Below are 20,702 nucleotides of genomic sequence, written 5' to 3'. Positions count from 1 at the left end.
CTCTTCCGGCAGTTTTCGCAGGGGCCTTTCAGCAGTTTTGTTTTCTTGCGCGCTTTCCCGACATTCTTCCCGCTTCACTCAACTCGCAGAAAAAGCAACCAACCGACGTCCTCTCAAGGTATATATATACACACACGTGCCCGGCCGACGTGGCGAGCCGATGGAAATCTCTCGCGCAGCGGCAGCAGCCACCGCTGCCGTCGCCACATGCACGCAAACGCAGCCCCACCGCACCACGAACGCCGGACGCGAACGCACGAACATCACAGTCTGCGATCCTCCCCATTAATATTCCTCCGCCGTCCCTTTCCTACGTCTCCCGTTGCTCTCGCAGTGCCTCCCGCGTTCCTTCGGCCACCAGCTTCGCTGCTCCCTCTCCCCATTCCAGACATCGCACTTCACTTCCTCCTCGCCCCCGAGCGGCGGCCAAGCGCGCAGCGCCGCCGTCCCCGTCCGGCGCTTCTCCCTCTTCTCTCGTGGAGCAGCGCCAGATCCCGCACAGCCGCGTACTTCCCCATCCGCCACCCGCCGCTCCGGTTCCGTCTTCCCCACGGCGGGACACGCCAGTTGCTCGATCCGCACGCATCGCCTGCCGCCGACTCCCAATCTAATTTCCGACGCGCACTTTCTGCGACCCCGCATTACTGCGAACTTGCAGCCTTAACTTTACAGCGAAGCAAATAAATAGACAAAAAATTAGGGACCCGGGACCCCTTTCGCTCCCCTCTTTGATGCCTTCCTCATCCTCAGGTAACTCTACGTTTCTCTAATATTGTTATCTCCACTCCACGTGCCTCTTCCTCGAGTATGCGCATAGGCCGATAAACTGATTTAATAGAGAGGACATCTTCAAGAGGGCTGTACAAGTCAAAATAAGGGAACGGCGCGAAGATTTGGAGTTCAGGACACCCAAGTTAAAATGTGGCTTCAGCGCCCCAGGAAAAGAGCAACTGCTCGCGCATCTTGGGTACCGGAGTTGTATGAGACCTGTCATCGCCGGGGTAGACGCACAGGAGTTATGACGTCTTTCAGCCGCTACGCTCGGGCCGAATAAGCGACGTGCGAGATGAAGACGAGGGAAGAGCGTCAACAAGCTTCCCGAGACGGAGCAACTGGTGGTGGAAGAGCGACAAATGCTGGCACGCTGTTTGCCGTCGGCTCCCTGCTGCTCGCCGCAGCAGCACCCTGCTTATCGTTCGCCGCGGGATTGGGTAAGTGGGTGCACGCCCAGTCTTCTCCCCGTCAGCGTCGCCGTTATTATTCACTTATCCCGAACGCTTCGTTCTCTCGCCGTGTCCCCTGCGGCTTCGTTGCGGTTTCATTACGTTGGGAGGTTCCTACGAACGAGTGCACACCATCTGCGGTGATCTCGCGTGATTTTGGCGTTTAGCATAAACGGGCTCATTTTTTCTTCAAATTAAATTTGAATGATTGGTGGTACACACACATCTGGATAATGCCGGAGCGGAATCTGTTTCGACCATCAAATTTAGTTTATCGAATCTTTGCCTCTCACTACCCTTCATCTGGATTACTGGACTTCTTGTGCCAGTACACACAGCTTTAAAAAAAGAACACCGTTTCTGGAATAAGCGTTAATCGGGACTAAGCCACATCAAAGCTTTACATCCGGCAAACAGTAATGTTAAGCGCGATTTTGAGGATAACTAGATTACTACATCTACTTCAGTAGTCGGATTCACTAAAAATGTGCTTTATCAAACAATTTATCACATGTGTCGCAGTATTCTTTTTTAACGTCAAGCAACCAGTGATTAATTCTCGAATTCCTTCAGCAGTTCACTGCCTTTTTTTTCGCCCTGGTGAGCTCCAGAATCTTGAAAAAAGAGTGCATCAGTGCTTCTCTTTCATGGGCGATCTTAAGTTTGCAGCTTTTGTCAACAGCTTCGAAGTCATCCATGTATACGAACACCTCTTGCGGCCAAGTTTATGGCTAAGTTGTCTTATGTGATACGTGATATTTCTAATAGCATGATCTGTATCTCACTCATAATTCATTCATTTTCAATACTACCAGTCTTTTTCAGAGACCATAGCAAGTTTTTTTCCTTATTGTTTCGTACACGTCAACGCTCAGTTCGCTACGGCATGTAAGGAAGGCTGTTTAAACTCCACTAACGTCGTCGGCTATTTCTCTGGCTAACTCTTGCCTTCGTTATTTTTTGTTAGACCACCAGCTAGTAGCAGCATTTACGCATCGTGGAGCATACATACCCGTTCTTATGATGAACCGTGACTACACGGCACACCATGCCGACAGGAGACGCTGACAAGCTTAACCCCTAAGGAGCTTCGCACCTAATATACAACAGACCTAAAATACAACATAAACTATACATAACCATAGGTTGGCAAAACTTGTGGAACTCCCTCAGACTCACTCATGAAATATATTTCCGGCTGTGTACTCACTCCAGCTCACACTCGCGAAAATTTTCCTGAGCCCGACTCACTTAGACTCGCACACACGCGCACTTTCTTCAGCCGCACTCACTCGAGCTCGAACTCACAAAAACATTGCTCACCTTGATTGATTCAGACTATAGCCACTTAATCCGAGTCTGAGTAAATCCTATATTGAGTCGACTCATGAGTCCGTCATTCTAGAATTAGCTTCTTCGACCGTAATGCTCTTTATCAACAATATCTTACGTAGTTGGTGCTCTTCTTGGTGCCGTTTTACATGGTATCTTAGTAAACGAGTTCTCGATGCTTACAAACCAGTAAAGTTCTCAGAAGAGATAACAGCATAAACTATATAGTGATAAACAAGAAATTTCCTAAAAGAGTTGGTGGGAGGAGATCAACGGATCACTCTACAGAATTCACGCCTCTAACTAATGAAGATTGAAATGGTGTAGGAACGACACTACTTTAGATACCTGTGAGCGTACGTGAGTATAAACGAGAATCCAGGTAAAGCTGATCGTAATGCTGAAGATTACCTGATAGGAGACGACATGGAGCAGTACACGGGCAAATAAAAACAGTTAGGTCACTCTCTTTGCCACTAATGTGCATTAAATGGTGACAAAGTGTATCTGGGGCAGGAAGTGTTACCGCATTAACAGATGATACTAGATATTTTTGGGGCGAAGTCTGATGAAAAATTCGCGTTAGTAACTGAGAAATCTAATAAAGTTGAACCCCTTTGTATAATGTGGTGGGAAAATGCTTAGAAGTCACATTGTGGTAATAGTGATCTGTTAGTGTGCATGCAAGTTTGCTCCGGGTCGCTCGGGATTCTGATAAACGAATGTACAGGAATTACTTGTGAAGTAGCTAGAAGAGAAATTTGAGGCACGTTCGTTTTGCTATAATTGCCAGCATTTGGAGGCCACAACTTGTTAACATATTTCTGGGAGAATCAGTATGCTCATACTTGTTGCAGATGAACCTTGCAGCTTTTCTGTGTACATTTTCAAGTTTTTTTTTACGTTAGTGACAATATAAAGACGCAATACTGTGATAGTGCATTTTAATAACTGTCTAATGTGCACTGTATGCACTAGAGTTTTGGTAGATTAGGGAGCCAGCCGCAGGCGTTTGTGACGATGAAACAGCCTGCGCAGAGCCAGTGAAGTGAAATTAAAAGATGCACTTCCTAGTTGAGACCTGAACCAATCGTGACTCATAAATATTTTTGTTTATTCACTTTTTGAAGTTTTGTGTATCTAATGTTGCAAACAGCTTCTTTCCGGTTACTATCGTGCACATCGTCTTTTTTTTTTTTTAGGGGAGGAGGGCATGGTTGAAGAGAGATTTGCCATGTATCGCACCTGCTTAAAAGAACGTTTAAGAAATCACTGCCACGTAATCTGAATGACTTGATTTACATGAGAAAAAGCAGACGTCAGCGAGAAGTTCTTCAGTTCAAAGTGTTAATAATTCATTTCCGATGACATTTCGGAGCTCTACAATTTATTTGTTGTGATATACAACACCACATTCCCTAGAAATGTTGTATAATATTTGTTTCTACGTAGTTGTTAACAGACAGTCTTAAATCAGCAATAACCTTTATCAGTTGCGTCATTGTCAATCATCCGTTGCAGAGCCCATATTGGCTTGACGACAAAGGGCCGTTCGTCTTCAAGGAAATGAGAATATTCAGCAGTACGCTTCAAAACTAACTATTACCAAAAGCTAACTTATCAGTTGATTGCAAATAAACGTGAATGCTCTAAACTGAGACGGCGAGAAAATTTTTGTGCAAGTGAAATAGCAGTCAGTAAGACAAAAAAAAAGATTATGTTGTGGAAACGGCAACAAGTCTCCCTCCTGCTCAAAGCTCGAGCTATAAGACCTATAAGACGTGATTAGCATTTGGAGATGTAAGAAATTCAACATAAAGAAAAAAATAAAGAAGTACTATGAACATGCATTGCGCTATTAAACTCGGAAGAGTACATGCTTCACAGTTTTAATGAATCCACCGAAAGAAATATGAAACTCAGGCGGATGAAGACGACCAAGCAGAGTTCTTGAAAAATGAAGGCTCCTGTAAAGAGCAGAGTCGAGATAAGTACTGCTATGCTGAATGTGCAAACATAAGAGAAAAGCTGATGCCTATTGATTACGCCTAGCTAATTTTGTGGTAAAACATTCCAAAGGTTGAACGATTGTTATTTTTTCTACACAACTTACATTATTACAATATTTTTTTTTGCTGGAGATGAGTTGTATTGTGCGTGTGTGTTTTAGGAAACACCAATCAGAGATGAAACGAAAAAAAAATGCACAAGTGCTGGCTTGTACGAAAGTCCATGACATACACTAGATGCGAAGGGTTAATATAAAAAACTGGAAGTGATTTAAAAAATACACGACTTTTAAATAGCACCAAACAGATACGAATTTTTTGCTGCTGTACACCTCTGAATGCCTGTACATTGTTCCAGTATCAGAAATAAAAACTAACTTTTTTGAAAAAAAAGCTACATTTGAAATGGTTGCATTATATATTGAGGAATCAATAACATAAGTTGCAGAACAAAACAATTTCTCGCGACTCAAGAATAATCAAGCAAAGTGCAAACTTTCCTTGATTCGAAGTTTCTTTTATTTTGTTGTTCTTAACAAAATACGTTTAAGGTTCTTTTTTCAAAGTAATGGTTCTCAGTGAACAGAGTAATGTACTTGAGAACAAAATTTTTATGCATACGTATAAACTGTCTTCAAATACTTTCAGGTATCACTGAAATTTGTCGAGCTGCGCTTGTGGTTCATGCTGAAGCTGCACATTGCAGACCACACAGCTTTAGTGTTTTCGAAACACAAATTGAACTTACAATATGTGTTGATCGCAAGTTTTAAAGGAATTGTTCGAATTTAACCACTTATGATCGCAATATGACCAAAAAGACTGAAAAAATAGGCCCACTACATCTTCTATACCAATTTAAAGACATTTCAGTTAAGTAAATGAACCATCGCGGTCCAATGGTTATTCACAGACACGTTAGAAAAAGGACCCAACGCAATATTAGTTGACAATTGATGATTAATGCAGCTCTTGAGAAAAAATCACAAACAGAAAGAAAACAGCCCTTGTACTGCGCGCTTGGTATGTTTTACGTCTTCGTCTTTAGCCCTGCATCATTCATACAAGAATTTCAACTAACCAACCGGTCGATTCTACTTTTGATGCTGAGTTTCTAGATCAGTTAAAGAAACCACCTGATGAGCTGCAATAAATAAAAAGTGCGGTCACAGAGCAAGGGGAAGTAAATCTTCCTGCACTCAGCCGGCAGCTTCGTGATGCTAAAAGTAGTCGATCGAAATTTTATATGCCTAACACGTGGCATTGATGTGAACTTTATTATTTGTGAGCACATTTTTATTCATACTGAAATTTACAATATGTTATAAGTGGCATAATGCATCTTAATAGTGGATTGTTCAGAATCCCGCAACGTGGTGGAAAACTTGACAGAAATTCATGACCAGGCGTTTGTCGCACAAAGTCGACAGGACATCTGTATGATTTCGTGAATAAGAAAGTTTTTTGGTTGCCTGAAAATTCACCCTGGTCTAAGCATCATAGCCATGGCCTACACTCTTCCAGGGCTGTCACTGTATAAACCTTTTTGTACCGACCTTTGTAAAAAAAGTCACGCCATATTCATGGAGTGAATGGTTATGAGTGCGTCGAAACGTCCATCAGTCCATTCGCGCGTCTGTCCATCAGTTCGTGTGTTCGGATGGGCGGACGCACGGACAGACGAACAGACAGACAGGCGGACGGACGGATGGACAGAAGAAAGTGCGGACGGACAGATGGACGGATGGACAGACAGACGGACGGATGGATGGAGAGAAAGAAGCACGGACGAACGCGTGAACGGACGGACGGATGGACGAATGGACGAACAGACACTTCACCCCACTCATGGCCACTCACTCCGTCGATGTGCTGTGAAACCACTAACGCCATCTAATTATATTATTCCCAAGGACATATATGCACACACCACCATCTATTTAGCAACTCATAAGCTAAAGGTGGCTACGTACTACAACTACAGAGGAGGGAAGGACCCACGACCTAATTAGCTTCGCCCCTAAAATTAGATTTGAAAGAATACAAGTGATTTCTCGTTTCAGATACCTGTGGATGAGCTGTCTGTAGCATGAAACTATGGCAGACATTCATGCAGTAAAGGTCAATTTTTCAAGATAGTTCACATACCAGTTCACATACATGCACTAAGCCCAGCACTGTAATGACCCGAGCACGTTTCCGACCAGTCTTGCCGTTCCCTGTCCACACACGGGAGCCTTCTACGCTCCTAAAGACGCGCCTATCTCGCCAAGTCCAAGCTCTTGGGTGCTCACTCCACCTGACAGATTGACCTTTCACGCAGCGCCGACACGATGTGGGACAGAGCTGAAGCGTGGCCGCTGGTGGCGCGAACATCCCTGGTGGCGCTGAAAGGGACGTAATTATTTGGAACGACGACGTGCAAACACTTTTTCCCTCGTCGCCCCGGCCGCCGCGCGCACACATGCCTCTCGTCGGCGTACGTGCCTCGGCGGAATTAAAGCCCCGCGGGAATTGGAAAGCGGGCACCGATGCAGCGCGCAGCCGATAGTGCCGGCCGAACACGGCTAGAGTACAAAAGGCGGCCAGTATTAGAGCAGCGAGAGTGCTGTGGATGTGCCGAGAAGCGAAGGCGGAAAGCGGCAGCGGCTGCAGAGGCATCGCGCTATTGAAGCGCGCGTTATTACCAATGAACCACCGCGTCAGGTCCTTCTATAGTGTCCTTCTCTGGCCTCGTCCACCGAACTAGTTCCGCGGTATGCGTGCTGTACACGTCATAAGTTGCACAAGAGCGGCTGCAATTTCTTGAAGAAAAAAAAAACGCTGTAAGCGTGTTCTAAATTATGTGCTAAAACAGAAGTTCGAACAAGCAATGCTACGTTGGCAGGCCCGTCTCCACTAAAAATGACGAATGAATACCAGTGGCGTGCCTGGCCCGAGTTTATGTGGAGAGTTCTCCCTCCGAAATTGCTCCGGGCCCGAGTGCCTCGAAATGCGGCGAGTACTTTCTGGAGTCTCGAAATTGCCGGCCATTTTCCTACAGCATAAATTAGGTGGCAGCTTAGGGAAATCACCGTGATTTCGAAAGACTGCCGGCCAAGTTATCACGCCGACTTTAGGGTCCAAGGAGCCGAAATTGCGTTATCCACGGCATCAAAAGTTTATGCATGCAGCACTTCTCATAAGATTCCCCTGATTGCCTTATTTATATTCAAGGACAAAACAGGCCAATGGCACTGCTTTATATTTTGCCACGCTACTGCGCGTGACTTATTCTTGGCCTTCTCTGTTATAGTCTGCTCACTAAGCTTTCAAATAGACTCGTTAAACTGCACCTGTATTACAAATGTCCCTCAAGAAATGCGAACTGGTCCTGAGTGGAATCAAGTGAACAGACTCAACTAAACTTAACAATACACTGAAAATTTGATAACTCAATCACAACGCATTCTATACCTTGTGTTGGGTCAGTGCCAAATGAGTGACACTATTTACTTCGAAGTCACAATTGTTATATCTAGCATCGTTGATATTACTATTTAAGACATAAGAAATATGCTTATAAATATGTGCAATGTTTAGAACTCCTTGTGCTCAACGAGGCACGAAGCGAGATTTAAAAATATGGGCCCTTTTAAGGTTGAATAACTACTAGGCCTAGAAGACAAAGCGCTTTGGGCGTCAGATGGAAAACGAAAAGCACAACAAAAGCTACCCACTTCGGCTTCGATTCTCCGATTTCCTGGGGTGAGCTGATATATCGACCAACCTGCACGACGACAACATCAGGGACTGCGTATACTGCAGCATCCCCGCCGCAGTCCAATTAAAGCTACTACAGGCATTCTGCGATCGTAGCTTTTTTTACTTCCCATAACAAATTGAAAAAATATACATTTATCCTTGTCTGTTTACTTCTTAGGGGCTAAGCAGGGTCTTGGCTTGTCAACCTGTCATGTCATCGTCACGGACCATAATAAACGCGTATGTTACACAAAAGTTGGGTAAATTCCTCAACTCGCCACAACTCTATACTATGCATATCATGCAGTATATGTTTGTCGTTACTACCTGAAACTTTATGAGTGGCTGGTCAGAGTTCCCGAAAAACTTTACCGAAGCATTTGGGTTGTTGTTGTTTTTATAAACCAAAAAAGCGTGCATCTCTCTCAGTTAAAAACATTTATTTGGAACACCACATATCGAAGCACATCTGCCAAGTGATGGTGTGTTAGTGAACCGTTGGCGAGTTAGAGCACAGTATTGGCCTGACGTTTTATGTAAATGTTTTCGCGTCTGGGGGGGGGGGGGGCTGGAACACCCTTTCTGCTATAATTCATCACACTGAGTCGGCAGAGCAACGGTCATGTTTTTTTATCTGTCCACTTCTTTCCTCTATAATTGTTTCTGCTATTAACCGTGCTCATTTACTACGACAATTATTCTATCTGTGTTATTATTCACAACGTAATGCTAGTGCAGAGCTCAGGTGTGTTAATAACAAAAACGCATGGTCGACAGTACCTTCCTGTATATAGTCGCTTATTCCTTAATAATGTACGAATATGATCAATTGAAGATACCAAAGCGCACTGTACAAACCATGACCAGTATCTATATAAATCTTTACGCTAGAAATATTTGAATGGGAACAGCCGAAATGAATACAAAGTGAAAAGTGAAGATAAAAATATTTCATAGCATATTTCTTTCCATAACAGATATAGATGCAATTAAGTACATATTCCGAATACGCAATGACTCATCACTAATCAACCATACAAACAAGGCTTGAGACAACCTGATGGAACCCACCGCACACGACACGTATCTGAACTGCCGAAACAAACAGGAAGTCGAAGTAGTGCACACGTCGCACGCCAAGTTTGCCGATCTCCCCAATAAGATTTTGTTGGTTTCTGCGAAACTCTACATGCTTACCACCGTCATTTGATTGATTGGTATGTGGCCTCTAACTTCCGAAAACCATTATATGATTATGAGATACACCGTAGTGGAGTGAGTGAGTGAGTAAAAACTTTATTGAATATGTCCGGCGTCATTGAGCGGGGTGGGGCTACAAGCACCCCGGCCTAGGTGACGGCCTCGAGTCCTTGGACCCGGGCGGCATCCTGGTCTTGCCGGACGGCCCACAGTTGATCAGCAAGGTCGTGGCTGAGCAAAGCCGCCTCCCATCGCGCCGGATGGCTCCGGAAATTTCGAGCACGTGTGGAGTTTTCAATGTGCACCCAAATCTGAGCACATGGTTCTACAGCCTTTTTGCCTACATCGAAAATGCAGCAGCCAATGCCGGGATTCGATCCCGCCACCTGCGGGTCAGCAGCCGAGTACCTTAGCCACTAGACAACCGTGGCGAGGCAAATCTTTGTTACTGCTCTCGTACTAAACGTATTCCAAAAAAAAACAATGTTTGCGGTGGTGAATTTGCAAACATATTGAGCGATATCAGACAGGGACGACCAAAAAGAGCATTGGTGGTGAATTCGTAAGGCAGTGAGCTCTTTAAGTGAATCCATTTTACGGCTACTTGGAAAAGTGTTGGCGCACCCCTTTGAAGTGAAGTGTCACGTCAGCTCTACCCTCCCTTGCCTCTTTGCGAATGCGTCCATATGGGAACTAGTGTTCGGATGTTGAAAAAAAAATGAAAATGAAGCAACGACGCACTTTTTTCTCACAACGGGCCGCAATGCTTGCGACATACTTTGACATCGTTGGTCATTTCGTGAATAGAGCAGTGGGAACTTGACAAACGGAAATCACCGAGTCGCCTTGCTACAAACTTCCTAACAGATTTTAGGGGCGACGCTCCTTACGCCGTGCACAGATCTTAAGGCCCGACCACACGTACGCGTCGCAGCGCGTCGGGGCGTTGCTTTTTGACGTGGCGTCTGGCCCTTTTCTTACGGAGAGAGAGAGCGCGCACGTGGCTGCGTGAAGCTGCACACCTTCTCTCTTCATACGGAGAGTTCGCGCTGCCGCGTCAAAAAGCAAAACGCCGGCGCACTGCAACGGTTGGTCAGGCTTCGATAGGCACCAGTTTCTGCGCTGGGCAGCGTCGCCGTTATTAGATGGTGTCACCGTAACCGATAGAGCGAACGAGGACGAAAGAAAGCGAGTGCGTTGTCTGTCGACACTGGCTACTAACCTCAATTTTATCCTCCGTCACGCGTGCAAGTATACAGATCAACTAAGTATTTGGGTTTTGCGTAGTAGGTTCTTTTCAAAGTGATTGATTGATTGATTGATTGATTGATTGATTGATTGATTGATTGATTGATTGATTGATTGATTGATTGATTGATTGATTGATTGATTGATTGATTGATTGATTGATTGATTGATTGATTGTGTTGGGTTAAACGTCCCAAAACCACCATATGAATGTGAGAGACGCCGTAGTGGAAAGCACCGAAAATTTCGACCAACTGGGGTTCTTTAACGTGCACCCAAATCTGAGCACACGGGCCTACAACATTTCCGTCTCCATAGGAAATGCAGCCGCCACAACCAGGATTCGATCTCGCAACCTCTGCGTCAGCATCCGAGTACCTTAGCCACTAGACCACCACGGTGGGACGCTCTTCAAAATTAGTGTCATTAGAAGCAAATACATTGTGTGCGAAGACTTAGAACTTTGTTATCGGTCGTCTTCCCCAGTTGCCTCGAGAGGGTAGTTTTTTTTGTCTCCTCTCTGAAAGAGTGCCGCTTGTGTTGGGAGTGCACGTTCTGTCTTAACTGTCCCCATTGGGCATTGTCGCCGAGTGTCCTTCAATAGACAAACTTATACAAACTTACTTCTTAGACCACAAGCACTAAGAACAGACAAAATCCTCCTACTATACTCATCGTTTCAACGGAGTTTAAACGATAGTGCAACAAAAAAAAAGGCTCTGTTACACTGTTTGCACGAAACTTTAAGCAAGCTGCTACGCAATCCGCTGCACCCCCATTGCTTTACCAAACCTTTAGAGCGCCAGAAGTCGATGAAAGCGTCGCGAAGCTGAGACGTGGGTTCAATTAGCGTAAACGTCGTCGATGCATTCACAGCTCTCGACAAGCTCGCCATCGTTTGAATGAAACGACGGTTGCTTGTTGCTGCATCGTCAAAAAGGCCTTTTCGGCGCCGTGTGCACTCACGTGCTGCGAAGAGAGCACATCGTACAACGACCTAGAAAAGCTCTTGAAGGAGCCTACTTGTATTGCGAAAAGCGTATGGCAATGTTGAAGCTCCACGTTAATTGATGTAGTCTTGCGGTCTGCCTCGACACCCCTCCACTTTTTTTTTTACTTTTAGCTGATGCAATTTTTCAGCGAAGTGCACAGCTACATTCTTAAACGTCCCTTTCTGTTTAAGTACATTCCCCTTTGATGAAGAATGTGCCTCCTAATTATCCCGTGTGCAAAACGAAGCTAGAAAATGGTAGCATAACACGCAAACTACTAATCATGTTAAGGTTAGTCGGTTAGTCTAAAATGCAGGCAGTGCCCAAGTTAACTTAGAGACTAAAGAACCTTAACTCTAGCACGTTGTTAAGATGCTTATGATAGCAGTGTGCCCAACACTCGATTGTCATGTGAGGTGTAACGTCCCAAAATTACCATATCATAATGAGAGACGCCGTAATGAAGGGCTATGGAAATTTTGACCACCTGGGGTTCTTTAATGTGCACCAAAATCTGAACATACGGGCCTACAGCATTTTCACCTCCATCGGGGTCCATCTACTCAATACAGTCTTTTTTCAGAGTGTTAAGCTTTCTCTGCCACCCCACCCGTTTTATATGGGGAGTAAATAATCCTAGGTTGGTTCGCTACAGCAAATACAGAGCAGTTTGAAGCAGCCAGCGCTAAGAGTTTCTTTGTGTTCATCTTAAGGACAACAGTGGGGCTAGAAAGAATTCTTATCATTTTAGGAAAATCTGACTCGTTTTGATACACCGAGGACCGTGAGGACACAGGCATAAAACTTGTCTATCGTCCTAACACTGTCATTCTAGCTTTCACTTGCTTAGTTTCAGTTGTTCAGTTTCAGTCATACAGAAAATATAAATGCAACATGGAGTTTTCAATGTATCAGCATTACCACATGCTTCGATATGTAACCTAAGTAACGATATCCAATCGATATTTGAAAAGTAAATTCTATGGCACTTCACGGTAGATTTTTAATATTCCTCCCACTTTATTATTTAAAAAAGGTTGGTTTATCACGTGTGAAGTATTATTTAAACGTGTTTTTTTTTTTCAAGCCGTCGAAACTTCTGTCATTGGGTTCTGAACTCATGGCGATAATTCTAGCGCTGTAGAAACATAGCAGCAATCATGATGCTCTCTTTCAGCTTGTTCTTCGTATGTCGCCTTACTAAGTAAAACGGAACTAAGAATACTCCTTTCACCACTTTGTTTACATCTATGTCATATTTATACAACAAGACAGATTGTTCAGCCCCACCACCTCTGAAGGAGCTCACATTTCACTCTCCTAACGAAGGTTTAAACATGTTTCAGTGATAAGTTGTACGAAATTTTCACTGCATAGAAACTGCTTTATAAGACGTTTAGGAGATGTTGGGACTTTTGAAAAACACCAGCCATTCCTTTTCACAGATAATAGGATACGTGAAAATCCCAGCAATTAAAAAACAACTACATGAAAGAGCGCCTAGGCAGAACTCATGTCCTTTCACATAACACGAAAAAAGGTCCAAAATATAACGCCGTCATATTCCAGCAATTTTACCATAAAATACAGTTACACTAACACTGTTCAGTTCTTTTGCCTTTCTCTCTCTCTCTGCACGAACTCTGCATACACTGTAAATAACACCTCACTACACAAGTCACATACCCACACTGGAATCGGCAAAATAAAGTCATGGGGATGTAGAATGAGTTCGCACGTGAAACGACACGTAACGTGACACATGACCACATGCAAATATAAGAATAATATCAGGCTAAAAACGTCTTCTCAATAATTTTCAAGTGTGCCACTCTCTTATAGAAACTTGCTGACTGCTAAAATTATTATTATTATTATTATTATTATTATTATTATTATTATTATTATTATTATTATTATTATTATTATTATTATTATTATTATTATTATTATTATTATTATTATTATTATTATTATTATTATTATTATTATTATTATTATTATCCGCTCTGGAAACAATAAATAGAAAGAAGCGAGGTTAACCAGACCTCCTCGCCAGATTCTAACGCATGAGCGGGCAAGGCCGAGTGGCCGTAATCTTTCTCTGTAACTACGTCATTTAGCAAAGCTTGTCTTTATTATTCATTCATCGTTCACAGAATCCCCCGAGGCGCACGTCCTGATTCCGAGCAACTTGAGGCGAGGAGACACAGCCGAAATCTTTTGCTCACTGCGACGTGGATCACTACCCGTCGCGTTCCAGTGGCTGCACAATGGCAAGCCCATCAGGCCGAACAGAGTGGGAGCAGCCGAAACTGCGGGGACGGGCCAAGGGTCCCACAGTGCCGAGGCCCTGTGGAAGGTTGACCACCGCGACCGACGCTCGGAGCTCCTCATCGAGAACATTGGCGCTCGCCAGATAGGAAACTACACCTGCATAGCCAGCAACGCGGCGGGAAAGACAAGCTTCACAGCCAGCCTTCTCGTTGAAGGTGAGTGAAAAAAACACGGAAGATTGCGACATTTTACAATGTGAAACATGAGCTATGTAAAATACCGTGACTGACAAAGTTGTGCTTTCATTTCATGACTATTTCAGCGCAAACAATTATTTCGGGGGTGGTACGGGCGCATTTTGCTCTGCAGCACATGCAGTGACTACTATCACCATAACGTTACTGAACACATACAGGAATTCCCATACCTGAAACTAGATAGGACGTTGGATACGCAAACACCGGACTCAAATACCGATAGGGAGCTTTCCGTACTTGCGTATTGTATTTTCGTAACTCGCTGAAACTCTCTATTTTGGGAGACATCTGTGTACGCCCATTCGCAGGCAATGCCATTGCAATAATTGCCAGCGTTCTACGTCCATAAATAGCGATATGATTATTAGGGACGCGTTGCTAGGGGGTCCAAAGGTTTGGGCCATCTGGTGTTTTTTAACGCGCACTTAAATATAAGTACACGAGCCTGTAGCATTTCGCCAACATCGAAATGGGGCCACCGCGGCAGGGATTCCATCTCGCGGCAAGCAGTCGAGTGCCACAACCCCTAGAACATTGTGGCAGGTAACAACTATATTTCCCACACACATTCTTGCTTTAAACAATACCCCTCTCCAGTACGTGAAAGAAGCCTTATGGTCATAAGAATGATTCTCGCCTAACCATTGAATGTTAATTTACTGACATTTATTGACGTATATTGACATTTATTGAATTATTGAATTAGTTGTTAATTTATTGATTTATTTATTTGAAGAGAAAAGCGAACATGGCACCAGGGCACACAATAGTCCCAGTTGTATGTCTTTTCATCAAAAGCGTTTACTGCGAACACTGGCTCGGCCAAAAATGGCCGCCATTATATAGCAGCTCCTTTTAAAGCGATTCTGGCCCATGTGGCAAAAAGCGGATGATATAATGACAATGACGATGATGATAAAGTTGAACCCTATCATCATCAACAACTTCGCCTAATTATATGGATGCTACACGCGTCCCTTTCATAGTTGGGGGGTGGCAAGTGGGTCACCGGGCTCGAGAAAAAAGACACAGAACTTTGTTAGGTCCTGAGAAACGCTACTCCTTTAGAGCACCGTCGCGGGTCGCTCCTGCGTAGGGACGGAGAGGCCTAGGATCATCGCCGCATCGTGGGCTCTTTGGACAGCACATGCGGTAGTAACTCTGGACTTCGTAAGGCAGAGTCCCCATTCTCTTGTGTGAGCCAACTTTGACCACGTAACGAGGAGCACCGCCTGAGCATATGTTCGAAGCTACTAACTTCACTACAATCAGCACTATAGTAGACTGAAAAGCCTTTGAGGCGACCATGCTGATGAAACAGACTTGAGTAGGACCTAGTCTGGAACATTCTGAACGTGGTGGCCTGAGGTCCTGACAACTTGCTGAACCGAGGACTTGACAACCGCCGACCCCAACGCCGAAATTTCTGTGAAACGAGCTCTTTAACGCTGTCGCGTTAAAAGCGCGACCGGCCGCCTATATAGCGCACTCATGGTGCTGCTACCTATAACCTAATCTCGGGGCGAACATTTCCACACAACAAACTAGAAATAGCTGTAGACTAAAGTATACTCAACTGCAGGTAGAATTCCCTTTATGCTAAGCACTTGCCCCGCCGCAGTGGTCTAGGGGCTATGGTACTCGGCTGCTGACCCGCAGGTCGCGGGATCGAATCCCGGCTGCGGCGGCTGCGTTTCCGATGGAGGCGGAAATGTTGTAGGCCCGTGTGCTTAGATTTGGGTGTAGGTTAAAGAACCCCAGGTGGCCAAAATTTCCGGAGACCTCCACTACGGCGTCTCTCATAATTATATGGTGGTTTTGGGACGTTAAACACCACATATCAATCATTATGCCAAGCATTTAAAATGAACATTGAAGTCTGGTCATGTCATTCTAATTGAATAACATTAAAAACCAGGTTGTGAATGACTACGCCCACCTTTATGCAGCACGTAAACAATGAAAGTTTGGTGAACACAGCCTTCGAGAATGCAAGACTAGCTCGGTCTTTCTCAACGTCACATGACTTTGTCATATTACAAAAAATGCAGAATTCTTATTGACGCCATAAGTGCCCCATTGCATGACAGGGGCGTTCAAAAGCTCGCAATTCACGCTTTCACATAAAATAGTGGCTGTGAACATTTTATGGGCCGTGTACGTGCTGCCTTCTTCAAGGGGTCCCATGAAGAGTAAAAAGTTTTCAAAGAATGTTTCGAAACCTGCAACAAAACTTCCCTAAAAAAAGAAGCTTTACTTGCTTAAAAAAAGCTTTATTTCTAAATCATTGATCGGGGGGGGGGGGGCAGATGCAACTGGCTCAACGTCTTGTCTAGCAGTGCCCCCACAAGAGCCAACACTTGTAGTCGTAACTCAAGGTTAATTTCTCGGTAACACAAAAAAAAATAATGAGAAAAGAGTGCTGACGTAAGAGAAGCCTGTCTCGCCTGTTCGATTTTCCAAAAGCGTATGCTCCGAACATGTTTTGTTACTGAAGTTTAAAAATATATAAGCTTTCCTGCATAAACAGACAAAGACAAGCCGCAACGAAGTGTCTCGCCACAACCACAAAGGGGACGCTACGTAGGCCTAGCCTGATTCTGTTTTGAGGGGGGCTACTCACTTTATTTAACATTACGTGTGCTAGAATCTTAGGGTGAATCTAAGCGAAGCAAAGAATGATTGCGTGTCGAATTCTTGAGCGGCGTTCTTTCTCAATGGCTTGAAAGAAAGTCCTCCGCAAGAAAGACGAGAAAGAAAGAGGGCTCCTTAGAAATGCATCGATTGTTCGCATCCCGGCCATTCCTGGGCACCAACCTCTCCCCGTAGTCATGTTTTTGTCACTTATTCTTTCTCCTTTCATTTTTTTTTTCTTCTACCTGGTGTGCTACAAACTTGATGCATTTTCAGCTCGTCTTTTCCCACTCAACCGTGGGTAAGTGAAAATCTATACATACAGGCCAGATCAGAGCACGCAACGAAGGGCAAATCGGCGATATGTTGGAGCACGTAGAATAATAACTAAAAATGCAAATTTAAAAAATAAAATCAAAACGCCTTTTCTATAGGCGCTTGCATTATCCTCAGGGCTGGTATCAATTTAGCGCCAAAGAAGCAACATCAGTGACATAGATGAACGAAGCGTTAGAAGGCGTCATTAGAATTAGCGTTGTAGCCCACAGATACGATGATGTACAAAGGACGGCTATCAGCACCAATGGTTTACGAAGCGTGTATAAGGGGCGCTTAGCTCAGTGTTTTCAGAGGGAAGGCAACGCTATCGAATGCCGACCGACTTTGTCGGCCGTCAGCTCGTTGGGGCGTGAAAACCGTCGCCGATTTACTTTGCTCGGTGGCACTCTGATTTCGCTGTGCAGAATTACTCGTTGCGTTGCTTGTTTTGCAGCGAATTCACGGACGTGTAATTTGGTGAGGCAACTGTTCTGTGCATTTATCTTGTCTTTCGTTGGTGGTTTCCCGTACTGCCGCGTTCAGGCGCGCGAGCCTATATAGATGAATGGATGAATAGATATTATGAGCGCTCCCACCATACGGGAGGTGGTGATGTGTGTAACGCAATGTTAGAGCCACCCCCCCACACACACACACGCACACATGTTTTAAAAGTTGACCTAATGCCTTGTTCGCTCCATTTAAAGCTCTCCTACAATTGAAAAAAAAATACAGGAATCCACAGCCTATTTATCTGCCCCTGATGGCCAAATGACAATTTTTCTATTATTTATTTTTGTTCTTTCTCTGTAGTTTTCTGCCCACAATACTCTATCTCTTAGGCGTACTTATCTCTATCCTGGGCATGTTCACTTTTCTATTGTCGCCCCATAATCCCAAGCCTTCACGCAAGTTCATTCTCAAACGTACACTTGGGTGTATATATCCCCATTCTATCATAACATTCTCCGTCGTTCCCTTATCTTTTTTCACAGCATGTACATTGTTCTTGCTGATTCTCCTTCTCGGCCTTGCTCTCAGGGGCAACACCTACCGGCGGTTGCGCGGTCTGATGTGGTTGGCTCAGGAGCATACGCGGCATAACACATATGCAGACCTGCTACGTGAGGGTGACAAGCTTGAAAAACGTTCTTGTTTAACTGTAGTTGCACTCAACTTCAGGGCACTTAGGCCATCTCTATGACAAAGGATGATGCATTTGGACTGCTGATAAAGTTATTGGCCCAAGTATAGCCAAGGTTAATATAATGCCGAGTTTGACACATGAGAAAGGGACAACCTCGGGTAATGCGCACAGGTGGCAAAACAAAGACATTTTGAAACAAATTTTCTTATGTGAATGAATGTGCAAAGGTCTACATATAATTTTCGCCGGCATGCTCCTGTTCCCAAGATGCCTGACCCCGCAACCACCGAAAGGTTTCACCCCGAGGAGCAAAGCCGGCTGCTCGTGTGCTCCACACAGATGTGGACGGAGCTATCCAGTTTGGTGATAAATATATTGGGCTCAGAATCTCAAGAGCCATGTCCATGTCGTGCAATCGAAATTTTTTCTAAACCATAGGAGATCACTGCCGAATGAACTAGTTTGGTTACAAAATACTGCCTAAGTCATCCAACACTTATATACTATTCTCCAGTACCCAGCGTTTCATGTCGTTATATTTTCTCTTCAACAGCGTTCTGAGAGCACCGATATCATGACTATATCTTATGACAACATTCACAACGATTTCGCAGGTGTGTGTACGCTTTGTGTACTGCAACGCACGGCAATACTCTGCGCGTGTATTTGAACCTAATCCAGCTGCAGTCGATTCAAGTTTGACAACGACGTCGCTCGCCATTATGCACTTTTTCGCCACTTCGTCACAGCTAAGTCACGAACACCCACATAAAATAATTAGGTTGCCTCATTCTAGATGAAACAAGCGCTAAAAATACACACACTCAGAGACGGCACAGACACAGACAAGACACATTCTCTGAGTGTGTGTATTTTTAGCGCTTGTTTCATCATGAACCTTTTCCAAAGCGCCCAACTGGCAGTCATCCTAATTGTCTCATTCTACCGACCCCGTGATTAGTTTCAGCAGCACGTCACTAACATAGCCAATCGCGGAGGCCATGCTATAGAACTCGCCATTCGCGCTGTTGCCTAACGATGGTGCCACATAGGGTCCACCTGGTACCTCACTAGTGCGACATTGGTGCCACCACAGTGTGGTGCAACAGTGGTGTCATAATTGCCATTGTGGTTCAGGGCGCTTTGTTAAAGAAAGATATGTTGTTCAGTAGAGCCACACCTCATAACGCTAACAATATTACACTTTTCATTGGGATGAAAGACAGTTACGCCCCAGCTGGCTGGGCGTGATGCACAGTAATTTAAGACTTTTTGCGCGGTTTGTTTGAGTGGCTGTTTGCAAGGCATTTGAAAGCGAGCAATCTCCAGTCTAGAACTAAAATAACTAATCCGCATTCATATATGAATCACGTTTGTCATCAATGCTATTGTCTAATGTGTGTACGCGTCCAGTCCAGTTGATAAAGGCAGTGAGTTCCTGCTGGAGAGTTCATATTCCACCGGACGAATTGAAAGGCTCGAGGAAACAAGTTTAGATTTTATGTCATTTTTATGTGATCCTAATCATAAGTTGGTTTTCACACCTCATCAGGGCGTTCGCAGGAAAATATAAATAAATTTATAGCCAAAACCCGCAACGTCGTTAGCTATCACTTCACCCATACAAAAGCACACAATGTGATCAACGCTCCGCTGGTCATCAGGCCGCTGTTCTATGCACTTAGGAAGATGGGTTTGCACTTTAGAAAAGAACACATAAAAAAAGAACGGAACTCGTGAACAAAAATTGCTGCGATGGCAAGGCAGCCGCAGTGTCGTTCCGTGGTAGCGTACAGCGACGCTGAAGCGGGAAGTGGCCGGAAAACGATTCGCGTTCAACATTTCGTCGTTACGTAGCAGCACCGCCAGAGGGCTGGCCAGTCACAATATTCAAGTAGAAGGAAGGCTAGAGCCCGACCAGAATGACGTTGGCTGGTTTAGTCACAACCTTCTCTCAATCTTCGAAGTACATTCACAACGCACAGTAATTCATTACATCCCGAGTACTATATAAGCAACCTAGATAGGTTCTTGCTTGTGTCACTTTTTTTCAATTTTTTCATTGTTTTCCTATATGTAAGAACAACTTATTTTTTATTTCAATAAAAATAAAGACTGATGTGCGAGTAGTTAACCTTGCTATCTTTTTATCTTTTCTTTCGTCGTCTCGTTACAAGGTGTCCCATAATAACTTGATTGTAATATGCATGTTTATATAATTCACATTCAGAGGAAACATCATAGGCAAAAGCACAAGGGGGGGGGGGGGCACGGTCGCGGCCATTGCCTTCTGGTCGCCTGCAAGGGGAGGGCGCCAAATA

At 44.3% G+C, this 20,702-nt stretch overlaps 1 protein-coding gene across 1 annotated transcript in view; it reads left to right on the top strand.

Moving 5' to 3' along the window:
• Window positions 1–1,066: 1,066 nt before the first annotated feature.
• Window positions 1,067–20,702, top strand: part of LOC119174014 (cell adhesion molecule Dscam1-like) — a 53,339-nt gene continuing 33,703 nt past the window's right edge. Inside the window, exons 1-2 of the mRNA XM_075894225.1 lie at window positions 1,067–1,211; window positions 13,908–14,240. Coding sequence (XP_075750340.1) covers window positions 1,067–1,211; window positions 13,908–14,240 — 478 coding nt within the window. The remainder of the gene's footprint in view (window positions 1,212–13,907; window positions 14,241–20,702) is intronic.

This window comes from Rhipicephalus microplus, chromosome 5 (assembly GCF_043290135.1).
Source record: "Rhipicephalus microplus isolate Deutch F79 chromosome 5, USDA_Rmic, whole genome shotgun sequence".
In the NCBI taxonomy this organism is placed as follows: Eukaryota; Metazoa; Arthropoda; class Arachnida; order Ixodida; family Ixodidae; genus Rhipicephalus; species Rhipicephalus microplus.
The sequence above is the reverse complement of the archived record's forward strand: the minus strand, read 5'-3'. Positions and strand labels throughout refer to the sequence as shown.